Below are 23,701 nucleotides of genomic sequence, written 5' to 3'. Positions count from 1 at the left end.
TCCTCTGGTAACTGTGAGAGTTAGACTCCCCACTCGCATCTGTATTGCAGCGTGCCTTGCCAGACGGCAGTAGGTACCATTTTTATGATGGTCTTTGGTATGACCCATCCGTGAGTAGAACTCGTGATCTGATCGAGAGGCGGACACGCGAACCACTAGGCCAACTCATGGTCAACATTTTGGTGACCTTGAACTAATTCTAACCTCTCAGGAACCTTGAAGTTACCAGAGAAGTTTCAGAAAACATTCTGGAAACCTTAAAGAATTCTGACCTCTAAGGAACTAGCCAGAGATGTTTCAGAAAATGTTCCTCTAACATTCTGGTAACCTTGAAATGATTTTAACCTCTCAGAAACCTTACACTAACATGAGATGGTTTGGAGAATGTTCCCCTAACGTTCTGGCAACATTTAAATTATTTGAACCTCTCAGACACACATTAAAATGGAGTGTTTGGGACAATGTTCCACGAACATTCTGGTAACCTTGAAATAATTTGAATCTTTCAGGATTCTTCCACTAACATGAGATGGTATGGAGAACATTGCCTTAATGTTCTGGTAACCTTTAAATAATTCACATCTCTCAGAAACCTTGCAGTGACCCAGGATGGTTTGGAGAACCTTAAAGATCTGATAGCCTTGAAATAATTTGATGATAATTTGAACTTTTCAGGAACCTTACAGTAACACAGGATGAGTTCAATGAATGTTCCCTTAACGTATGTTCTAGCAACCTTTTGCATTGTTTGATCCTCTCGGGAACGTTGCACTAACCCAAGTTAACTTGGAGAATGTTCCCCCAACATTCTGCTAACTTTTAAAGTGCTGATGACACGTTTTTGACATCTTTGGCGATGTTTTATAACATAAAAAGTAATTCCCGATGATCCATATATTAATTCACGAAGGCGCCTATTTTACAAGTTATGATGATAAATGCGGCTATTTGGGCAAATTTGACAGGGCTGCAGCACCCAGGAGACGAATGAGGAGGAGGAGCTATATGACGTCAGTGAAAGAACCTTCCTCCTAACTTACCAGTTTGTTGTTGATGCGACAGGTGTTCAGTTTATCATTATTAGTATTTTTATTAGACATTATTATACATTATATAATATAGTTGTTATTATGCCTTCGCGTTGTGTTGCCGGCTTTTGCTCCAAAACCCACAAGGATGGGGTAAGTTTATTTAAGTTTCCCAGAGATCCCGAGCTGCACGCGAAGTGGGTGAAGCAAGTCAGGTGCACTCGTGACAAGCGGGAGCCCTCACCAACATCCGTCCTGTGCTCTGAACACTTCGATTTGGGTTGTTTTGACACCCTTCCCAGCTTAAAAGAATCTCTTGGGTGTTCAGTTCAGCACAAACGTGTGTTACTACCATCAGCAGTGCCTACACAGTGTTGCCGGATTGGGAGGTTTCCCGCCCAGTTGGGCGGTTTCAAGTGCATTTTGGTGGGTTTTGAACATATTTTGGGCTGGAAAATGTCAGCAGTACTGTTGCCAGATACTACTGAAGTTTTTCAGTCCAAAATATGTTCAAAACCCACCAAAATGCACTTGAAACCGCCTAACAGGGCGGGAAACCTCCCAATCTGGCAACACTGCCAGTATTCCGGAGGGGGTCTACTAGTAGCTATGCCGGATCCAAAGACAGTCCTCCTGTCAGAACATGTGTTGTGAAATGACATAAGATAAAGGTACGTAGAGCTATAGATTCTACATGATAATCATAAATGTAATCATAAAGTCGGCGTGATATCAGTCATGTATTTGCTTGTGAAAGCTTGCGGCTTTCATGTAACTGCCGCCTAGCAACGAGAGGCAAAGGGTAAAGAGGGTAGGCTATCATAGATTCTATTCGGAAGAGAAAAACACAATTCTAGACTCCCAGAAGAGGAAGAGCTAGCACTAGAGAGTTCACCGGCGTTTTCATGCGCCATTTCCATCGAGTAGAACCAGAGTAGAACAGCCAGTGAACCGCAGCGTGTTCTCCCGCTGACGTCACAACATGGCCGCGAGCCACGGACCCAGTTTTCTTGCGCTGTGCAATTAAAAGTTGGATATTCGCGTAACAACAGCTTCTTTTCACGTAATTATAACAGAAATCTAACATGTTTGCCATGTTGTATAGTTTATTTAAGAAATTGCATAGAGTCATGTTCGTGTCATCAGATCTTTAAATCACATGAATCTTTCAGGAACATTAGGGGAACATCCCCAAGACCATCATCAGGATATTTATTGGTCTGCGTTCCCTTTTTATTTTATTGGTTTTATTTTATTTTAAAGTTTCCTGAACAATGTTGACCTTGTTAACCAAAATAGAACATTCCCAGAAAGTTATATAATGGTTCCTAGAAGTAACCATGAGGAAATCAAATGGTAATGTTTGGAGAAATGTTTTGTGTTGTTTGGAGTTATATCTAATCATGTGAAAATGTTTTTCGTTTTTATGAATGCTTTTATTTAAATCCCTTTCTCATACTCAGATGTCTTGGATCCGAGAAGGAGAACTAAGCTTTCTTGAAAGGCTCTCTGCCAACATCCTAAAGGTGACTTTTTTTTTCAGCTTCTGGTCGTGTAATGGAAATTATGGCTCTTTTTAGTCAGTCAGTGCACTTGGCTCATGTCGCCTGTCAGAGTCGACTCTATTGGTTTATCTTCTTTTTGTTTTATCTCAACATTCCAAGAAGCACAACAACATTCAGCCCTTAAATGTGGAAACGACACGCGTCACATTTATCTATCTAATTCCACTTACATAACGCTTCTCTTGGTCATCACTTCTTTTTTTTTTTTTTCTTCTTCCCTGAACTAAACATCTGTTTTTAACATTGTCTGTTTTTCTTGACTGTGTCGTGCATGTATTTGTCTGCAGGCAGGGCCGATGCCCAGACATGTGGCCTTCATTATGGATGGGAACAGACGTTATGCACGTAAGAGACACGTGGAAAGACAGGAGGGCCACACTCAGGGCTTCGATAAGCTGGCTGAAGTGAGTTCATTTCCACTGAGTCGTGCAGGACATGAAGATTTTATAGAACCTCGACTGTATGGAGCGAGAAACAGATTCAGATCCAAATTCTATTTATCTCCTTTTATTAAATATCGGAATGTATTTTTGATCGCTATTTTGTCACTGCTATGGCAAGTTATGAGTGTTTGAAATATGCTCTGGAATATATCAGTCCACGTGTCAGAGCAATGACCGTAAACGGGATTTGTTGAGACCTGTGCAAGACGTCGTAGGACGGAAGTAAAACGTACAGCGGAAATCCAAGTGACCAACCCTGTGTCCGAAATTGCTCACTCGTTCACTACTCCCTATATAGGGAATTACTATATAGAGGACTATATAGTGAGCTCATTGGTAAAATGGAAAAAAAACCCCCACTTTCGGACACTAGTCCATCGCGCTGGTATTTACGTCATTACTCTCGCACAGTTAAAACGTGCCAGATCAGTCGGCTGGTGGGTTTTCAAAATAATAAACACATGCATGTATTTTTGTGATAAATCCATATTATACTGAGCGCATTTCCAACATTAATCAATACAAAGTAGCTGCATCTTTCAGTTCTTTTTACAACCCCGATTCCAAAAAAGTTGGGACAAAATACAAATTGTAAATAAAAACGGAATGCAATGATGTGGAAGTTTCAAAATTCCATATTTTATTCAGAATAGAACATAGATGACATATCAAATGTTTAAACTGAGAAAATGCATCATTTAAAGAGAAAAATTAGGTGATTTTAAATTTCATGACAGCAACACATCTCAAAAAAGTTGGGACAAGGCCATGTTTCCCACTGTGAGACATCCCCTTTTCTCTTTACAACAGTCTGTAAACGTCTGGGGACTGAGGAGACAAGTTGCTCAAGTTTAGGGATAGGAATGTTAACCCATTCTTGTCTAATGTAGGATTCTAGTTGCTCAACTGTCTTAGGCCTTTTTTGTCGTATCTTCCGTTTTATGACGCGCCAAATGTTTTCTATGGGTGAAAGATCTGGACTGCAGGCTGGCCAGTTCAGTACCCGGACCCTTCTTCTACGCAGCCATGATGCTGTAATTGATGCAGTATGTGGTTTGGCATTGTCATGTTGGAAAATGCAAGGTCTTCCCTGAAAGAGACGTCGTCTGGATGGGAGCATATGTTGCTCTAGAACCTGGATATACCTTTCAGCATTGATGGTGTCTTTCCAGATGTGTAAGCTGCCCATGCTACACGCACTAATGCAACCCCATACCATCAGAGATGCAGGCTTCTGAACTGAGCGCTGATAACAACTTGGGTCGTCCTTCTCCTCTTTAGTCCGAATGACACGGCGTCCCTGATTTCCATAAAGAACTTCAAATTTTGATTCATCTGACCACAGAACAGTTTTCCACTTTGCCACAGTCCATTTTAAATGAGCCTTGGCCCAGAGAAGACGTCTGCGCTTCTGGATCATGTTTAGATACGGCTTCTTCTTTGAACTATAGAGTTTTAGCTGGCAACGGCGGATGGCACGGTGAATTGTGTTCAGATAATGTTCTCTGGAAATATTCCTGAGCCCATTTTGTGATTTCCAATACAGAAGCATGCCTGTATGTGATGCAGTGCCGTCTAAGGGCCCGAAGATCACGGGCACCCAGTATGGTTTTCCGGCCTTGACCCTTACGCACAGAGATTCTTCCAGATTCTCTGAATCTTTTGATGATATTATGCACTGTAGATGATGATGTGTTCAAACTCTTTGCAATTTTACACTGTCGAACTCCTTTCTGATATTGCTCCACTATTTGTCAGCGCAGAATTAGGGGGATTGGTGATCCTCTTCCCATCTTTACTTCCGAGAGCCACTGCCACTCCAAGATGCTCTTTTTATACCCAGTCATGTTAATGACCTATTGCCAACTGACCTAATGAGTTGCAATTTGGTCCTCCAGCTGTTCCTTTTTTGTACCTTTAACTTTTCCAGCCTCTTATTGCCCCTGTCCCAACTTTTTTGAGATGTGTTGCTGTCATGAAATTTCAAATGAGCCAATATTTGGCATGAGATTTCAAAATGTCTCACTTTCGACATTTGATATGTTGTCTATGTTCTATTGTGAATACAATATCAGTTTTTGAGATTTGTAAATTATTGCATTCCGTTTTTATTTACAATTTGTACTTTGTCCCAACTTTTTTGGAATCGGGGTTGTAAATCAAGGCTGAATACTTTTTCTTCTTTCCTGCTGCCTTTTATTAAATCAAATTTGACACTTTTAATTTGATTTTTTTCAGCGCAACCGCAATGCATGATGGGATATATAGCTTTGGTTAGTGACCATCGTTGTACAGTACTTTTCGTGATGCATTGTGGGATACTTTGAGTGCACTATATAGGGTGTAAATAATCCTCACGAAGGTTTTGGACAGCACTATAAAATGGCGTCTGCACTATATAGTGCCCTATATGGTGAGTTGGGAGCGATTTCGGACACGGGAACATCTGCCAACGTTATCAAAAGACGCACGCGCCCTCTTTCGAATGCTGACGTAATCAAGCCGGAAGTTGTTTGTTTTGATAGCGATCAGGAAAGTTTGAATAAAGTGGGCAGTAATTGTCATTTAAACTCATTTTTGCGCAATATTTCGTTTGGAAAACAGTTTTCAAAATGGCAGCGCTGACACTTCACGTTTCGAATTCTCGCACAAGTCTCGTGAAGATCGCACAGATAAGCGACGCCTGCCGTGGACCAAACGAACTAAATTCAACACGGCTAAAAACCGACTAGGCCGATTTAAGTATAATATTTAATCGCAATTACAGTAGTTGCCAATACGAGTCACGATATAAGGTTACTAAAACCGAAAACGGAATTGAATAACACGTTAATTAAGAAATAAAGCAAGTTTAAAAATGACTTCAGTTCTCCTTTAAAACTACTGAAGATATCTTCATGAAACTTTGTATACGTATCAAGCAACATGTGAACTGGTGCCTTTTGCTATTTTGGATTTTTTTTTTCTTCAAATATTTACATAAAAAATATTTGATTTTGACTTAGTTTCTAAGAGCAGTGTTCGTTTCCGGAGCATATATCCAAAACTATTCATGATACGGATTTGAAACTTGGTATACATGTTAACAAGGTGATGTAGATGAGCCTTTTCATACTAAGAAATTTGAGAAATTTAAATTTTTCCATGGAAACAATTTCAGACTTCGTTTCTCAGGTTAGTCTGAGGGGTAGGTTTTGTTTCCGGAGCAGAACTTGAAAACTATGAGTGGTGGGGTCTTGAAAGTTGGTATATGTGTTGATTTAAGTAATGTATAGAGGTTTTCGACCCACGTGACCGTTGCCATGTCAACAAGTAGCCGGCGCCATTTTGACGGTCACAAATATGTCGACTACCGGTAGCGATACACTGTTGATCATGACGAAGTCTCATTGTCGAGTATTTTATCCGGCCTAGATGACGCGAGTAAGAAGCGATATCACCAGAAAATCAATGATGCTGGTGTACGTGATCCGTACACGTTACCAGGCTATCTTTTTCTGGCTTTGCAGCGCGGGTGATCTTCCTGACCTGCAGTCAGGCGTGTGGGAAATACCAGGGAAAAAACATAAAAGAAAAAGGAGCGAGATGCAGAAAACACCTTCACTATCCAGCGACGTAGGGCATTTACAGGGCGAGCAGAGGGAGAGGTATTTGCAAAAATTGAGGTTAGCAGGCTTAGAGAACGACGTTTACCTGCTTCCACCAGGATTGTTCACTGACAGTTAAGGTTTGTTCACATTTTCATTTACTTTCGGTCCTCAGGATAAAATGTTATTAAATGTCATTGAAATAACTTCTTAGTCTGTTGAGACATAGCCCGTTATAACTTTTTCCTTTACTGTATTTACTAGTTTACTGAGCTAGCACGCTCGGGCAGGCTGGGAGCGAGCGCGCTAGCTCGGGCAGGCTGGGAGCGAGCGCTCTAGCTCGGGCAGGCTGGGAGCGAGCGTGCTGGCTCGGGCAGGCTGGGAGCGAGCGCTCTAGCTCGGGCAGGCTGGGAGCGAGCGCGCTAGCTCGGGCAGGCTGGGAGCGAGCGCGCTAGCTCGGGCAGGCTGGGAGCGAGCGCGCTGGCTCGGGCAGGCTGGGAGCGAGCGCGCTGGCTCGGGCAGGCTGGGAGCGAGCGCGCTGGCTCGGGCAGGCTGGGAGCGAGCGCGCTGGCTCGGGCAGGCTGGGAGCGAGCGCGCTGGCTCGGGCAGGCTGGGAGCGAGCGCGCTGGCTCGGGCAGGCTGGGAGCGAGCGCGCTGGCTCGGGCAGGCTGGGAGCGAGCGCGCTGGCTCGGGCAGGCTGGGAGCGAGCGCGCTGGCTCGGGCAGGCTGGGAGCGAGCGCGCTGGCTCGGGCAGGCTGGGAGCGAGCGCGCTGGCTCGGGCAGGCTGGGAGCGAGCGCGCTGGCTCAGTAAACTAGCAAATCCAGTAAAGGAAAAACTTGAGACTGAAAGGTTTTAACAGTCATCCAAATGACTGAACGTAAACATTGCTACAGTAACATACTAGTTACTGTTGTTGACATTAGCTAGTTTGACCTTCAAAATGGCGGACACCGGGCCGTGACATCACATCGAAATCCTCGATATGTGTCTTTTGAGACTAAAAAATGTGAGAAATTTAAATTTTTAGCTCTCTGGACTAAAGGTCCGGTGGGTTTATGCCATGGGCTGCTGAGGTCAGTGTAAAGAGGTCGGGTTGGTTTCCTGCAGCAGAACTTGAAAACTGTGACAAATAATATCTTGAAACTTGGTATATAGGGCGGGGGATATAGATGACTGTGTCTTCTGGTTAAACATAACTCAAAGTTGCATTACTTTGAGGTGGCTGCACATCTTGTTCTGATCAGTTTGAAGATAACATTTGTAAATCGGACTCTTATTAGGTTAACCCCTTTCTGTATATTTCCATAGGATATTTATGATTACTATAAAAAAAAAAAAAAAAAAGGCTTACATCAAGCTGACATGTCCTTCAGAGCGGGGGTATACTGGTTTACTAGGACTCCCTAAAGTGAATGACACATGAAATGGAATGACGAATGACAGGTAGTAAATTTGAACAATAAATGGTCCCTTGTCATTCAGATTCTTACGAATGGAATAACGATTGAAATCTTTCGTTTTAGACCTCCCTAGGATAAGATAAGTGGGTGCTTGGTGGGATATCAGCTTTTACAAATGGAATGACAGGGTTTCTATATGTATTGACTTACTTTGAGCTAATGTTGTCAGTGATATCACCTTTTACAAATGGAATGATAAGGTTTCTAGGTGGAATGACATACTTTGAGGCAATGTTATCAGTGATATCAAATTAACAAATGGAATGACATTGTTTCTAGGGTTAGGGTTAGGTTATAGGTGATATCACTGATAACATTGCCTCAAAGTATGTCATTCCACCTAAACACACTGTCATTCCATTTGTAAAAGGGGATATCACTGATAACATAACCTAAAAGTATGTCATTCCACCTGGAAACGCTGTCATTCCATTTGTAAAAGGTGATATCACTGATAACATAACCTAAAAGTATGTCATTCCACTTAGAAACAATGTCATTCCATTTCATGAGCTGAAAACATGTCATTCCACCTACATTTCAATCGTTATTCCATTTATAAGAATCTGAATGACAAGCGACCATTTATTGTTCAAATCACTAGCTGTCATTCGTCATTCCATTTCATGCGTCATTCACTTTAGGGAGTCCCGGTTTACTGTACCTCTGTCTGTCCGTGTCTCCGTCCATCCGAAACACCCTTTTTCTCAGCAACCACAAATCATAGCCACTTGGTACCAAACTTAGGCTTGGGGTTCTATACCATGCGTACCGTTTTCAGGTCTGTCCCACATGGACTTCCTGTTTACCGACTGAATGGATTTACGAAACGTATAGGGTGGATTTACAAAATTTTCGTAACACTTTTCTCAGCAATTACAAATCACAACTGCTTGATATTTGGTACCGAGCTTCAGCTTGGGGTTCTATACTGTGTATACCGTTTTCAGGTCTGTCGCACATCAACTTCCTGTTTACCGACTGAATGTATTTACGAAACGCACAGGGTGGATTTTGACGCTATTTCAAAATGACCGTTTACCAGGATGCTATTTGAAATCCCTGGAGAGAGACACTGCGCTTTACTTACTTATTTTAGGGTTAATTATTTGTTGAAGTTAACGTTCATAATAAGTGTCCTATTCCTTCAATTGCTTGCATTCTGATATAAGCAAGAGCGGGGGGAATACGTAAGTGAGCAGTAGCTCACAGTTGATTCTTGTTTTTTTTAATATTATTTGTAATTTTATATATAAAATATTATTTTTACAGCACTTGTAAATTGGGTATGAAGACCCTATTTTGGTAACTGAATAAAGATTGGAGTGATGTATTTTCCTTGTGGTTATTAGTATCAAACATGTCAGGATCGAGGGATACTCTGTAGAGCATTTGCGTTGTTGTTGAAACCTCTTCCTTTTCTTTGCACAAAGTGAAAAAGTGGGTGTAGCTACAGTTTCGGGACGTTTGTCACCTCTCAGCTTGGTGTAAGACATTTGAAAACTTTTGAAATGTTTGCTGCCAAAATACCGGTTAGAGAAGTCGACATGTCACGTGACATGATGTATGGCTGCAGAATGATGGTTATGATCATCACGATTACTTTTCCTTTTTACACTATGAAGGATATTTTCTCGCACTTTTATTTATATATATATATATATATATATATATATATATATATATATATACACACACACACACACACACACACTAGTGCATCTCAAAAAATTAGAATACCATGAAAAAGTTCTTTTTTTCATAATTTAATTCAAAGAGGTAAACTTTCATATATTCTATATTCATTACATGTAAAGTGAAATATTTAAAGCCTTTTCTTGTTTTAATTGTGATGATTATGGCTTATAGCTCATGAAAATCAGAAATCCAGTATCTCAAATTATTAGAATATTCCCTAAGATCAATCAAAAAAAAGGATTTACAATACAGAAATGTCTAACTTCTGAAAAGTATATTCATTTATACACTCAGTACTTGGTTGGGGCTCCTTTACCATGAATTACTGTATCAATGTGGTGTGGCATGGAGGTGATCAGTCTGTGGCACTGCTGAGGTGTTATTGAAGCCCAGGTTGCTTTGATAGTGGCCTTCAGCGTATCTGTATTTTTGGGTCGGGTGTTTCTCATCTTCCTCTTGACAATACCCCATAGATTCTCTATGGGGCTCAGGTCAGGCAAGTTGGCTGGCCAATCAAACACAGTAATATCATGGTCAGCAAACCATTTGGTAGTAGTTTTGGCACTGTGGGTAGGTGCTAAGTCCTGCTGGAAAAGGAAATCAGCATCTCCAAAAAACTCGTCAGCAGATGGAAGCATGAAGTGCTCTAAAATCTCCTGGTAGATGGCTGTGTTGACTTTGGACTTGATAAAATACAGTGGACCAACACCAGCAGATGACATGGCACCCCAAATCATCACAGACTGTGGAAACTTCACACTGGGCTTCGAACACCTTGGATTCTGTGCCTCTCCACTCTTCCTCCAGACTCTAGAACCGTGATTTCCAAATTAAATGCAAAATGTACTTTCATCTGAAAAGAGGACTTTGGACCACTGAGCAACAGTCCATTTCTTTCTCTCCTTAGCCCAGATAAGACACTTCTGACATTGTCTCTGGCTCAGGAGTAGCTTGATATTAGGAATGCGAAAGTTGTATCCCCTTTCTTGAAGATGTCTGTTCGTGATGGGTCTTGATACACTGACACCAGCCTCAGTCCACTCCTTGTGAAGCTCTCCCAAGTTCTTGAATCAACTTTTCTTGACAGTCCTCTCAAGACTGCGGCCATCCCTGTTGCTTGTACACCTTTTCCAGCCACCCTTTTCAGCAATGACCTTTTGTGGCTTACCCTCCTTGTGGAGGGCATCAGTGATCATCTTCTGGACAACAGTCAAGTCAGCAGTCTTCCCTATGATTGTGGTTGTGTGTACTGAACTAGACCGAGAGATGCACTATGTTCATACTGTTTTACTCAAACTCGAAATGAAATATTCTAATATTTTCAGATGGGTTTTGTTTTTGTACTGTATGCCATACTGATTAAAATTAAAATAGAAAAATGCTTGAAACAGTGGGCGGCACGGTGGTGTAGTGGTTAGCGCTGTCGCCTCACAGCAAGAAGGTCCTGGGTTCGAGCCCCGGGGCCGGCGAGGGCCTTTCTGTGTGGAGTTTGCATGTTCTCCCTGTGTCCGCGTGGGTTTCCTCCAAGTGCTCCGGTTTCCCCCACAGTCCAAAGACATGCAGGTTAGGTTAACTGGTGACTCTAAATTGACCGTAGGTGTGAATGTGAGTGTGAATGGTTGTCTGTGTCTATGTGTCAGCCCTGTGATGACCTGGCGACTTGTCCAGGGTGTACCCCGCCTTTCGCCCGTAGTCAGCTGGGATAGGCTCCAGCTTGCCTGCGACCCTGTAGAACAGGATAAAGCGGCTAGAGATGATATGAGAAATGCTTGAAACATTTTAGTTTATGTGTAATGAGTCTCTATAATGTATAACATTTTCACTTTCTTAAATAACTGATGGAAAATATTGAACTTTTTCACAATATCCCCCCTCCCCCCAAAGCTACAACCCTGATTCCAAAAAAGTTGGGACAAAGTACAAATTGTAAATAAAAATGGAATGCAATGATGTGGAAGTTTTAAAATTCCATATTTTATTCAGAATAGAACATAGATGACATATCAAATGTTTAAACTGAGAAAATGTATCATTTAAAGAGAAAAATTAGGTGATTTTAAATTTCATGACAACAACACATCTCAAAGTTGGGACAAGGCCATGTTTACCACTGTGAGACATCCCCTTTTCTCTTTACAACAGTCTGTAAACGTCTGGGGACTGAGGAGACAAGTTGCTCAAGTTTAGGGATAGGAATGTTAACCCATTCTTGTCTAATGTAGGATTCTAGTTGCTCAACTGTCTTAGGTCTTTTTTGTCGTATCTTCCGTTTTATGATGCACCAAATGTTTTCTATGGGTGAAAGATCTGGACTGCAGGCTGGCCAGTTCAGTACCCGGACCCTTCTTCTACGCAGCCATGATGCTGTAATTGATGCAGTATGTGGTTTGGCATTGTCATGTTGGAAAACGCAAGGTCTTCCCTGAAAGAGACGTCGTGTGGATGGGAGCATATGTTGCTCTAGAACCTGGATATACCTTTCAGCATTGATGGTGTCTTTCCAGATGTGTAAGCTGCCCATGCCACACGCACTAATGCAACCCCATACCATCAGAGATGCAGGCTTCTGAACTGAGTGCTGATAACAACTTGGGTCGTCCTTCTCCACTTTAGTCCGAATGACACGGCGTCCCTGATTTCCATAAAGAACTTCAAATTTTGATTCGTCTGACCACAGAACAGTTTTCCACTTTGCCACAGTCCATTTTAAATGAGCCTTGGCCCAGAGAAGACGTCTGCACTTCTGGATCATGTTTAGATACGGCTTCTTCTTTGAACTATAGAGTTTTAGCTGGCAATGGCGGATGGCACGGTGAATTGTGTTCACAGATAATGTTCTCTGGAAATATTCCTGAGCCCATTTTGTGATTTCCAATACAGAAGCATGCCTGTATGTGATGCAGTGCCGTCTAAGGGCCCGAAGATCACGGGCACCCAGTATGGTTTTCCGACCTTGACCCTTACGCACAGAGATTCTTCCAGATTCTCTGAATCTTTTGATGATATTATGCGCTGTAGATGATGATATGTTCAAACTCTTTTTGCAATTTTACACTGTCGAACTCCTTTCTGATATTGCTCCACTATTTGTCGGCGCAGAATTAGGGGGATTGGTGATCCTCTTCCCATCTTTACTTCTGAGAGCCGCTGCCACTCCAAGATGCTCTTTTTATACCCAGTCATGTTAATGACCTATTGCCAATTGACCTAATGAGTTGCAATTTGGTCCTCCAGCTGTTCCTTTTTTGTACCTTTAACTTTTCCAGCCTCTTATTGCCCCTGTCCCAACTTTTCTGAGATGTGTTGCTGTCATGAAATTTCAAATGAGCCAATATTTGGCATGAAATTTCAAAATGTCTCACTTTCGACATTTGATATGTTGTCTATGTTCTATTGTGAATACAATATCAGTTTTTGAGATTTGTAAATTATTGCATTCCGTTTTTATTTACAATTTGAACTTTGTCCCAACTTTTTTGGAATCAGGGTTGTAGTATCTCACTGGGCTGCGACAAATTGTGAACGTCATTTGCGAGAGAGTGTCAAAAGTGTCTTGAAACATTCGCGGGGCTTCTCAGTTTCCTCGCATGAGTCGCAAAGTGTCGCTCCTTCATCGCTGAAATTTTGAACATGTTCAAAAAAATTCGTGCGGCAAAATTTCTCTCAAAATAGCCGCACTGCATCGCTGGTGTCGCAAAGCCGTCACGAACCCTTCTCAAGTCAGTTTCCGCGAGACAGGAAGTGCGAGTGTATGGGTAGTATCTCACTGGGCTGCAACTAGTTGGAGACACAACAATTGCGATAAAATATGCGAATATCAATTCAGTGTGATTCCAAGTGAAAATTGTCGCTAATTCGCATATTTTATCGCAATTGTTGTGTCTCCAACTAGTCGCAGGCTGTCGCAGCCCAGTGAGATACTGCCCTTACAAACCTTGTTATAGATTTCTATTTTGTGACTTCTATATTATCGAGTCAGTACAAAAACTTCTTTGTACAAAATTAAATGTTACAGAAAATTGTTTGTATCTGAGCAGCATATTACATAAGGGACCATTTTTCAGATGAAAAAAGAAAACATAATGAAGGCTGCTGGGTTTTGGTGCAAAATGAAGAAGCGAGCGTGACGGTCAAAGTGTCCAGAAGAACTGTGGCTGGTTCTGTAAGATGCTCAGTAAAACTTACAGCTCATTTCCGCATAAAACTGCACTCATTATACCGGAGAATGCTATTTTTAAAGCAAACGGTCGTTTCGCACCAAATATCGACTTCGTTCCTTTTATTATGGCTGGCTGACTGTAGTATTTTTTTTATTTTTATTTTTTTAATATTGAGACATTTCATTATTTTTTAAGCCACTTTTGGTCTCCAGCGATTTTCTTTAGACGTGCCTAAGACTTTTGTACAGTACCGTACATCTATATGCATCTGTATGGATCATTTAATGATTTGCACTCACTGTGATCAAGGAGCAGTTTAATTATATTTGTACAAATATTCTACACTTAGGTTGGGTATTAAAATCACAGTATGTCACATTACATGATGTTTAATTCGCTGAGAGCTAAACATTGTGATGATCAGTTCAGTTTTATCGGTCATATGTACAGTATGCAGGGATGAGTTTTCCGCTTTTCGGCGGATTTCCGCTTTTTCTGAGCAAAAATCGATATTATGCCAAATCCGTTGAGATTTTTTTTTTTTTCATTGAGGGGGGGTTGGGGTATGTTCCTTCGTGATACTCAAGCGTATGACGATGTTACGTGTTTACAGTTTCGCCATCTTTAGTCTCGCTAAGTCTCGCGGTAGAATACGTGTTTTCTACAATGTAATTGGCCAGAACATTGCTGGCGAGAGCATGATAGCCAATCATAACAGTTCTTACAAGAGTGTGGGAGAGAACAAAAGCCAATCATAACAGTTCTTACAAAAGTACCCGCATTGTAGCCTGGCAAGCCAGACTAAATGTGAATATTTAGTCTGGCCTCGATCCGTAGACATTTCTGAAGCAGGTAGGAGGAACAACCCGCTGTCTTTCAAACTGTCTCTGTGCGTATTGAGGTATTTCACCTGACGTCACAGGGTCACGTGACGCCCCGGTGTCCGCCATTTTGGGCGGCAAGCTAGCTAATGTCAACAACAGTAGCTGGTATGTTACTGTAGCAATGTTTACGTTCAGTCATTTGGATGACTGTTAAAACCTTTCAGTCTCAAGTTTTTCCTTTACTGGATTTACTAGTTTACTGAGCCAGCCAGCCCCGGAGCGCGCTCAGTAAACTAGTAAATACAGTAAAGAAAAAACTTATAACGGGCCATGTCTCAACAGACTAAGAAGTTATTTCAATGACATTTAATAACATTTTGTTTATCCTGAGGACCGAAAGTAAATGAAAATGTGAACAAATCTTAGCTGTCAGTGAACAATCCTGGTGGAAGCAGGTAAACATCGTTCTCTAAGCCTGCTAACCTCAATTTTTGCAAATACCTCTCCCTCTGCTCGCCCTGTAAATGCCCTACGTCGCTGGATAGTGAAGGTGTTTTCTGCATCTCGCTCCTTTTTCTTTTATGTTTTTCGTTTGTCGCCTTCCTCGCATTCAAACTGATTCGAGCCGTGCCGTCCAAAATGGCAGCATCACATGACTTGGTCACGTGAGTGAAATACCTCAATAGGCCAACGCTCTGACCAATCAGCGCAACAGTGACTGTGACGTAGTCAGAGCGACAGAAAGCAGTGGGGGAGACCTTGAAATAAATAATTTTTCAAAATGCGTATTAATTAATAAACAGGTTCTAGATATTAAGAAGTTTGGAGATAATGACCACAAGTTTGGAGTCTGTACCACATAAACTCATTTTTTTTCCAAGTGTTTTTCAAGGGTTTGCTTAAACTGTTTGAGAGTTTTTATTTAGTGGTGTTTGGTGAAATAATTTCCCTTAAATTTAAAATAACGGGAAAATAAGAAACAATCAAAAAGTAATGTTTCAAAGCTGTTTATTAATTCTTCGTACTGCACAAACTAGCCCCATCCTTTTGGCTACGAGCGGAGCCAGCTGGTAGATCAGACTTTTGCCGTAGCCGGTCGGCAAAACAGCGAAAACGTCCTTCTTGAAAAGGAATGAGCGGAGAGCCTCTTCCTGCTCATGTTTCAACGAAAACTCCAAGTCTAATTCTTCTAAAACTGATTCCAAAGCGGAGTCAAACGCGTGCTGTTCACTAGCCGTAGCCATCTTTCCTGCTGCGCTTTCTCCAGCGTCGCGCAGCTTTGTCGTCACTCCTGCAAAAGCCCGCCCAAAGAATCCAAACAAAAACCTTGCGTTGTGATTGGCGGGCACGATTTGATGCCCGGGGTGTTTTTGTTTATATGGTGCGAGGCTAGACCCATTCGCTAGGCAAAAAATATATTTTTGGCCGCTAGGCGGGTGGGTCTAGTTTACTAGGCTACCCGCATCGTTCTATTTTATCGAAACTTGCACATATTCATCGTCGCTGCGCTTCAAAAATACGTTTCTCTTTCGTATCGGCTTTTTTACTCAAAATGCCGAATACAATTGACAAGCGAGACGAAGCGAAGGCACGTGAAATCGATGCTGGTATAAAAAACAGAGAGACAAGCTGACAAGCTTTTGTCTTTGGCCAAAAAGCTGAAGAAGTCGAAATGATTAAATGAAAATGAGAAGTGTCTGTGAACTATAAATAATTGTATAAAGTGTATATAGACATTATCCCATAAACTTAGCATTCGTTTGATTTAATACATTGAACATGTATATGATGGTCAGTAAATCTGAATTAATGCTGACAGTTTTGAAAACTTAAATATTTCAAAAGACTTTGAAATCATATGCAACTAATGAGGACATAGGGAGACTGACCTTTTCTCCCTAAGAAATTTAATTTAATATATAAACATTTTGATAATTAATAAAACTTACGTTTAATGTGAATTTAGTTTGTCATTTTTGTTGATCATAAATTATAACCATACCCTTGAATGTAGAATGTGATTTTATTTTGAATTCAAACAATACTCCTATTGATTTGAAACACATTTTCATGTAAATATTAGTGCTGTCAAGCGATTAAAATATTTAATCGCGATTAATGTCGCGACTATCATAGTTAACTCACGATTAATCGCAATTTAATCGCACATTTTTGTCACATGAAAAACCATTGTAATTCTCTTATCAGCATAAAGTGAATGGGCTTGCTTTGGACCAATTTTTTTTTTTAATTTGCAGAGCATCACACTACGGAGCCATAGAGGGGACATGGTGAATAAAAAAATAACAAAGCATGGGAACGACTTATAAGGCGTGTGCACGAGATATTAATGCGCGCGCACGAGTTATAACCCGTGCGCTCGGGTAATTAAAAGTGAGGGGACGAGTTACTACGGCTCCGTATAGCACGTCTTGTCACAGCCACTGCAAAGTCGGGCTGGAGCCGCCGATGGGAAAACGAAACCTAAGCCGAGCACCGTGGCTCTTCGTCCCGAGGCACGGCAGCGCGAGCTGCCCGCGCTGGTTCTTTGGAGGGAGGGCAGAGGACTCTGGCTGTGCGGGGCGTGGCATTACAGTCTAGCTGCTATCGTTTTTCTAAGCAAAGTCTCTGTTCTGTTCCAAGTTCCTGGCAGTTTCAAAAGCTTATGAAAAACCTACATCATGTCACAGAGTGTTAATCTCGCGATAAAAAAATTATCGCCGTTAAAATTGAGTCAAGTTAACGCGATAACGCGACATTTTTGACAGCACTAGTAAATATATAAAAAAGACAACAGATTTTTTTATCTATTACAGCTCAGATTGCAGGAAAAGTGGTTTGTAAGGCCTTATTTTTCAAAATTTTCCTGGGGGGGTATCCCTCCCAGACCCCCGGCTTTGGGCGCCATCTTGTTTTCTGCTTTTTTGGTGACCACCCACTCTCATCCCTGAGTATGTTACAGTGAAATGCGGTGGATGAGATAAGAACCAGAAACAAGTCTCTCAGCATTGGAGTCCTACAGGAGTTTAACAGTACAGCAGTGTAAAAAAAAAAAAAGATTCAACGTCCTTAATATAAAAATGGAAGTAAAATAGAAATAATTACGAGATATGCATGCATTGTCTCAGGGGTAGTGTGGGGAGGGGATGGAGGTAGTGCAAGTGCCAGTATTGCACTTAGGAAAAAGCAGCGTGTGCAAGTACCAATTGCTGGGTTTTACGTGACGTCACATCCGCCTCATTAGTTATTCAAAACTTTAGCTGGCGGTCTACCAAAGCTCAGTCGACAAAGCGTTTGTATGGAGAAGGTGCATTATGCCTTACGCTTGCGTTGTTTTAGGTTTTCCGAATCGACCAAACCGTGAAACTGATAAGTTTCTTCAGGGTTCCCCATGAACTAATAAAAAAGGGTGAACGAACACAGGATTTCACAAAAAGACGTCGAGAAAGGTGGCTTTTGAACCTCTCGCTGAAATCGAAGGGAGCCGAGTCAAATCATGCTCGAGTTTGCAGTGATCACTTGGTGAAAGGTTTGTATTTCCCTCTCTCAGCTCTGTCCTTAGTGTTTTCCAAGGACTTTTCTTGCCATGTGTCGTTATTTACGGAACTTTTTTTTTTTTTTTTTTAGTCATGAAGCGCTAAAGTCCGCAGCTGTTTCTTTGTTTACTCCTCACAAAATCTGTATGTATGAAGGTCGCGACAAAATTCTTCCCCAGCCGTACAGTTACAATGCGCCGTGATCACGTCTCCGTCTTGTTTAACTAAGATCCAGGTCTTTAAAGGGGTTTCTGATGATCTTTGTGAATGATTTACCTGAGAGATAAGAGCCAACACAAGTGAGAATCAAGTGAACTGTTGTTTGTTTACACTTCAACTTGCAGCGCTTCGTTGTAAAGACGTGAACAAAAAGCTCAAAAAAAAAAACCACGGGCAAAAATAATACAGGATTCATTCGGCAGCGACTTGATGGCGAGGTCCTTTACCCAGCCACATACAAAAAAAATTGTAAGCCTCCGTACTCTTCCACGCTTTCATGTGTTTTGCGGTGTAGAAGGACGTCTGCAACACCAGATAGTTCGAGATGTCGGGGAACTCGACTGAAGGGTATTTTGAGATTGTATGACACATCCTTCTTTCCCAGACTGTCGGGGTCGATTCCATTGCACATAGCAATCTACTGAATATATCTAAAGCGAGAAGTGGCTTCTAGATTATTAGCGTACTCTGATAACTTCTCGCTAGTTGTTTGCACTACGGCAGCTGTTTAGACCACCAGGTGTTTCACTTCCGGTAAAACCACGAAGAAAAGTCACGTAACCTGAAACCCAGCAATAATTGCACATTGCTGAAGACAAAGCAAGTACTGACCATGTAAACAGAATTTTGTGGTGTGTTGGTAAATGTGTAAACAGTAAATATGTAAATGTGTTGGTGATATATAAATGGAGTCTTGTCTCGGAGCTCTCGGCCATCTTGCAGTACAACCGGACAAAAAAAAAATAATAATATATAAAAAATGCTGAATATACTGTGAATCATCATTTAAATTTCATATTTCAGTTTCGGACAAGTATTTATTATCTCCGCCAGCTTTATCGGAGGTTGTTTTCACCTCTGTTTTTTTGTTTGTTTATCTGTTCCTATTATAACTCAAAGTAGTGAACGGATTTGGATGAAATTTGGTATACATCTTTAGTATTATCCTAAATTCAAGTAATTTGGTTTTGATGTTGATAATATATGGCTTGATAGAGGTATGGACTAGAGCCCTGCACTCCCGCAGGAGTCCCGCGGGACCCGACGCAAAGCAGTGCGGCGCGGGACAAATTTTGAAAGCTCATTGCGGGCGGGAGGGGGAGTGCACAATGCGGGAGCGGGCGGGAGAGGTGATAAGCTGCAGTCCCGCTAACTAAAAACGTGTTTAAAATAAAATTTATAAATTATTAATTTATGTCTATCGTATATAATTTGTCCTGGATATTTTATTTGGCATTAATAAAAACATTTTAAGATGCCCAAATTTGCGGATGTGGTCTAATCTCGCGTACGTTTCCGATTCCTTTCCGCTCTTCCGTGTTTGAGATCTCCGATCATGGCAGAAGAGCAGAGCTCCTCTAGTGAAGCTCACAGTGCTTCAGAAGTAAGTGCTGCTTTAACAAGAGGTACATTTACCGTTAAAAAGTCAAGAGTATTAGTCCTAAGTATTAAAAAGTATTAACTAGTATTAAAAAGGACTGTGTATCGCACAGATTGTTCAATTTAAAGCTAGAAATAGACAGTGTATAATCTGAGGAGCTGGTTGTGGTTGTGCAGCAGTTCATATGAGAGGAGAATGAAATCGCGGTTGGAATCATAACGCCACAGACTCGGAAGTGGGAGTGCGAGTGCGCAAAGCGAGAGCTGTCAATCAAAGCGAGAGCTGTCAATCATGAGCGCATGCAGCGCTCAACTTGCAATGTGTCAGCAGAATGTCAGAGTCGAAACAATAAACTTACAATAAATGAAGGATCGGTCAGTGGAGAGCTCAGCTAAGCTCAGCATGTTTAATTCCCCAAGCCAATGACAAGAACTTTCGTGAGAAATAACGCGAACGTCTGCATCATGCGGGATTTGCGGGCGGGAGCGGGACTGAAAATCATAATTCTTTGCGGGAGCGGGACTGCACAATGCAGGAGTGGGACTGAAAATTCTGTCCCGCGCAGACCTCTAGTATGGACTCTACCAAGTTCCCTTCTAGTTCAGTCTTTAAGGGTTGTTTTACAATCAGGGTACGCAAGCTAAAAATCACATTTAACACTTATTATCTTCAATATCAAAAGGCTTGACTAAATAAACTTGGTTGTTTATTGTAGCCCTGTGATAGCTCTATTTACCATGCAAAAAAATTTGGTGATAACGTTATTTTTGGTGAATGTATGGCAATATATGTAATATTTAGCAAAATTACTCGTGTCATTTAGAAAAAGTGCTTTTTTTGACCCCAGGTAGCTCCAAAAGGGATGCACTTAAATCATATCTCATCTCATTATCTCATCTCATCTCATTATCTCTAGCCGCTTTATCCTGTTCTACAGGGTCGCAGGCAAGCTGGAGCCTATCCCAGCTGACTACGGGCGAAAGGCGGGGTACACCCTGGACAAGTCACCAGGTCATCACAGGGCTGACACATAGACACAGACAACCATTCACACTCACATTCACACCTACGGTCAATTTAGAGTCACCAGTTAACCTAACCTGCATGTCTTTGGACTGTGGGGGAAACCGGAGCACCCGGAGGAAACCCACGCGGACACGGGGAGAACATGCAAACTCCGCACAGAAAGGCGCTCGCCGGCCACGGGGCTCGAACCCGGACCTTCTTGCTGTGAGGCGACAGCGCTAACCACTACACCACCGTGCCGCCCCGTGTCTAGTCATGTTGTCATAAAATATATTGTATTTTATGCCAAAAAAATACATCCAATGGTGGAATGGCACTTTAAAGCTACACTTAATCTTCTTTATCTTATAGCAGATTACACAAAACTACCATACACACGTCAAAAAATTACCTGAAATCTGTTCTTTAACTTGTCCTTCACTTAAAAACTGGTACAAGAACCAGTTTGAATCAATTTGAATTTTGGACCCCTGTGACACAAACTTTGTACCCTGATTGTAAAACAACCCTTAATTTATTCGGTAGTATGCCAATATTAAATTAATTAATTACTGCATGTAGTATATAACGCTAAACATTTTTTTCTTTTTTTCTTTTTTTTTTTACATAATAGTACCAGGCGGCACGGTGGTGTAGTGGTTAGCGCTGTCGCCTCACAGCAAGAAGGTCCGGGTTCGAGCCTCGTGGCCGGCAAGGGCCTTTCTGTGTGGAGTTTGCATGTTCTCCCCGTGTCCGCGTGGGTTTCCTCCGGGTGCTCCGGTTTCCCCCACAGTCCAAAGACATGCAGGTTAGGTTAACTGGTGACTCTAAATTGACCGTAGGTGTGAATGTGAGTGTGAATGGTTGTCTGTGTCTATGTGTCAGCCCTGTGATGACCTGGCGACTTGTCCAGGGTGTACCCCGCCTTTCGCCCGTAGTCAGCTGGGATAGGCTCCAGCTTGCCTGCGACCCTGTAGAACAGGATAAAGCGGCTAGAGATAATGAGATGAGATAATAGTACCACATTGTGCCTTTTAAATTAAGTACACAATGATCTAGAGCAGGGGTTCTCAACCTTTTCTGCTCTAAGGCCCACCTATTCATTCTTATAACGAGTCGAGGCCCATTAAAGAAGATCCCCATTTATTTTGGCTCATCTATTATTACCTCCGCCAAGGAGGTTATGTTTTCGGTAGCGTTTGTTGGTTGGTTTGTTGGTTTGTCTGTTAGCAACATTACAGAAAAAGTAATGGACGGATTGCTCTGAAATTTTTTCCAGAGGTGTGACTGGGCACAAGTAACAATCCATTACATTTTGGCGGTGATCCGGATTTTTTTTAAAGGGTTAATTTTTTCCCCTTTGAAATGAATGGGCGCACGACGCAAAAAAACAGATTTTTTTTTTCCTTCTGTAGGCCAAACCGTAAGGTGTGAAGTCATGAAACTTGGTACACTGATAGAGGAGTGGACCCTGATTGATTTCACCAAGTTTCATTTTGGTACGTCTTATGCTGTAGCGCCACCAACTGATCACAGCCTTACATGCGTTCATGCACGTAACTTTTGATCCGTATGTCCGATTTTCATAAGTCTGGTGCCGTTGGAATCCTTGGAGCTACCGTAGATGATTCCAATGCACCCTATGACGTCATTCTCCACCTAATTAGATTTTCCACCATTTTGAATTTTGTCCAAAGTGAAGGTAGAGTGACTGCATGTTTTGTCCGATCATCACGAAACTTGGCACACATGATCTCCAGTCCATGCCTAATGAATGATATTCGTTTCGCTCTCATACGTCGAAGCGTTCGCCCGTGGCAGCCAATCAAAATCGATGGCGAAGCCACCAAACAGGAAGTGAGCTCATATCACGGAAATGCTTTGACATATCAAGACCATGTTTAGTGGCATGACTTTGGACACCATCCAAACTACCGTCATCAAATATGGTGTCATTTGGCCACTAGGGGGTGTCACAATTAGCAAAAATGTATTTTGGCTCATATCTCAGAAACGCTTTGACGTATCAAGACCATATTTGTTGGGATGACTTTCGGCACCAGTTCATGTACCCTCATCAAATTTGGTGTCATTTGGCCACTAGGGGCGCCACAATGAGCAAAAACGTGTTTTGGGTCATATCTCTTTACGGATTTAGAATTACATCTACATTTTCATGTTAGTGATGCTGTGGGATGTCCCTGTAAAGAACCTTGCCAGCCTGTCATCTCCGTATGAGAATCCGCCTTGTGTCTTGGCCAAACTTTCACGTGTTGAGACAAAACTTGTGTGGGCGTGCGGTCGCCTCTCTTGCCGGGTCGCCATGGCGGCGCACCTGAGCAAGCACACTTTCGCATTTTCTCCGGAAATGCATTCTAGTTATTACCACCGCCAGGGAGGTTATGTTTTCGGTAGCGTTGGTTTGTTTGTTTTGTTTGTTTGTCTGTTAGCAACATTTCGGAAAAAGTTATAAACGGATTGCTCTGAAATTTTTTCCAGAGGTGTGACTGGGCACAAGTAACATCTCATCTCATTCATCTCATTATCTGTAGCCGCTTTATCCTGTCCTACAGGGTCGCAGGCAAGCTGGAGCCTATCCCAGCTGACTACGGGCGAAAGGCGGGGTACACCCTGGACAAGTCGCCAGGTCATCACAGGGCTGACACATAGACACAGACAACCATTCACATTCACACCTACGGTCAATTTAGAGTCACCAGTTAACCTAACCTGCATGTCTTTGGACTGTGGGGGAAACCGGAGCACCCGGAGGAAACCCACGCGGACACGGGGA

At 42.0% G+C, this 23,701-nt stretch overlaps 2 protein-coding genes across 3 annotated transcripts in view; both read left to right on the top strand.

The window, feature by feature from the left end:
• The window catches only part of hmgn2 (high mobility group nucleosomal binding domain 2), a 419,610-nt gene that overhangs the window by 359,140 nt on the left and 36,769 nt on the right, over window positions 1–23,701 (top strand). The gene's annotated exons all lie outside the window — the stretch shown is intronic.
• The window catches only part of dhdds (dehydrodolichyl diphosphate synthase), a 56,721-nt gene that overhangs the window by 3,020 nt on the left and 30,000 nt on the right, over window positions 1–23,701 (top strand). Inside the window, exons 2-3 of the mRNA XM_060900324.1 lie at window positions 2,492–2,554; window positions 2,881–2,997. Coding sequence (XP_060756307.1) covers window positions 2,492–2,554; window positions 2,881–2,997 — 180 coding nt within the window. The remainder of the gene's footprint in view (window positions 1–2,491; window positions 2,555–2,880; window positions 2,998–23,701) is intronic.

This window comes from Neoarius graeffei, chromosome 19 (genome assembly GCF_027579695.1).
Source record: "Neoarius graeffei isolate fNeoGra1 chromosome 19, fNeoGra1.pri, whole genome shotgun sequence".
NCBI classification, from domain to species: Eukaryota; Metazoa; Chordata; class Actinopteri; order Siluriformes; family Ariidae; genus Neoarius; species Neoarius graeffei.
The sequence above is the reverse complement of the archived record's forward strand: the minus strand, read 5'-3'. Positions and strand labels throughout refer to the sequence as shown.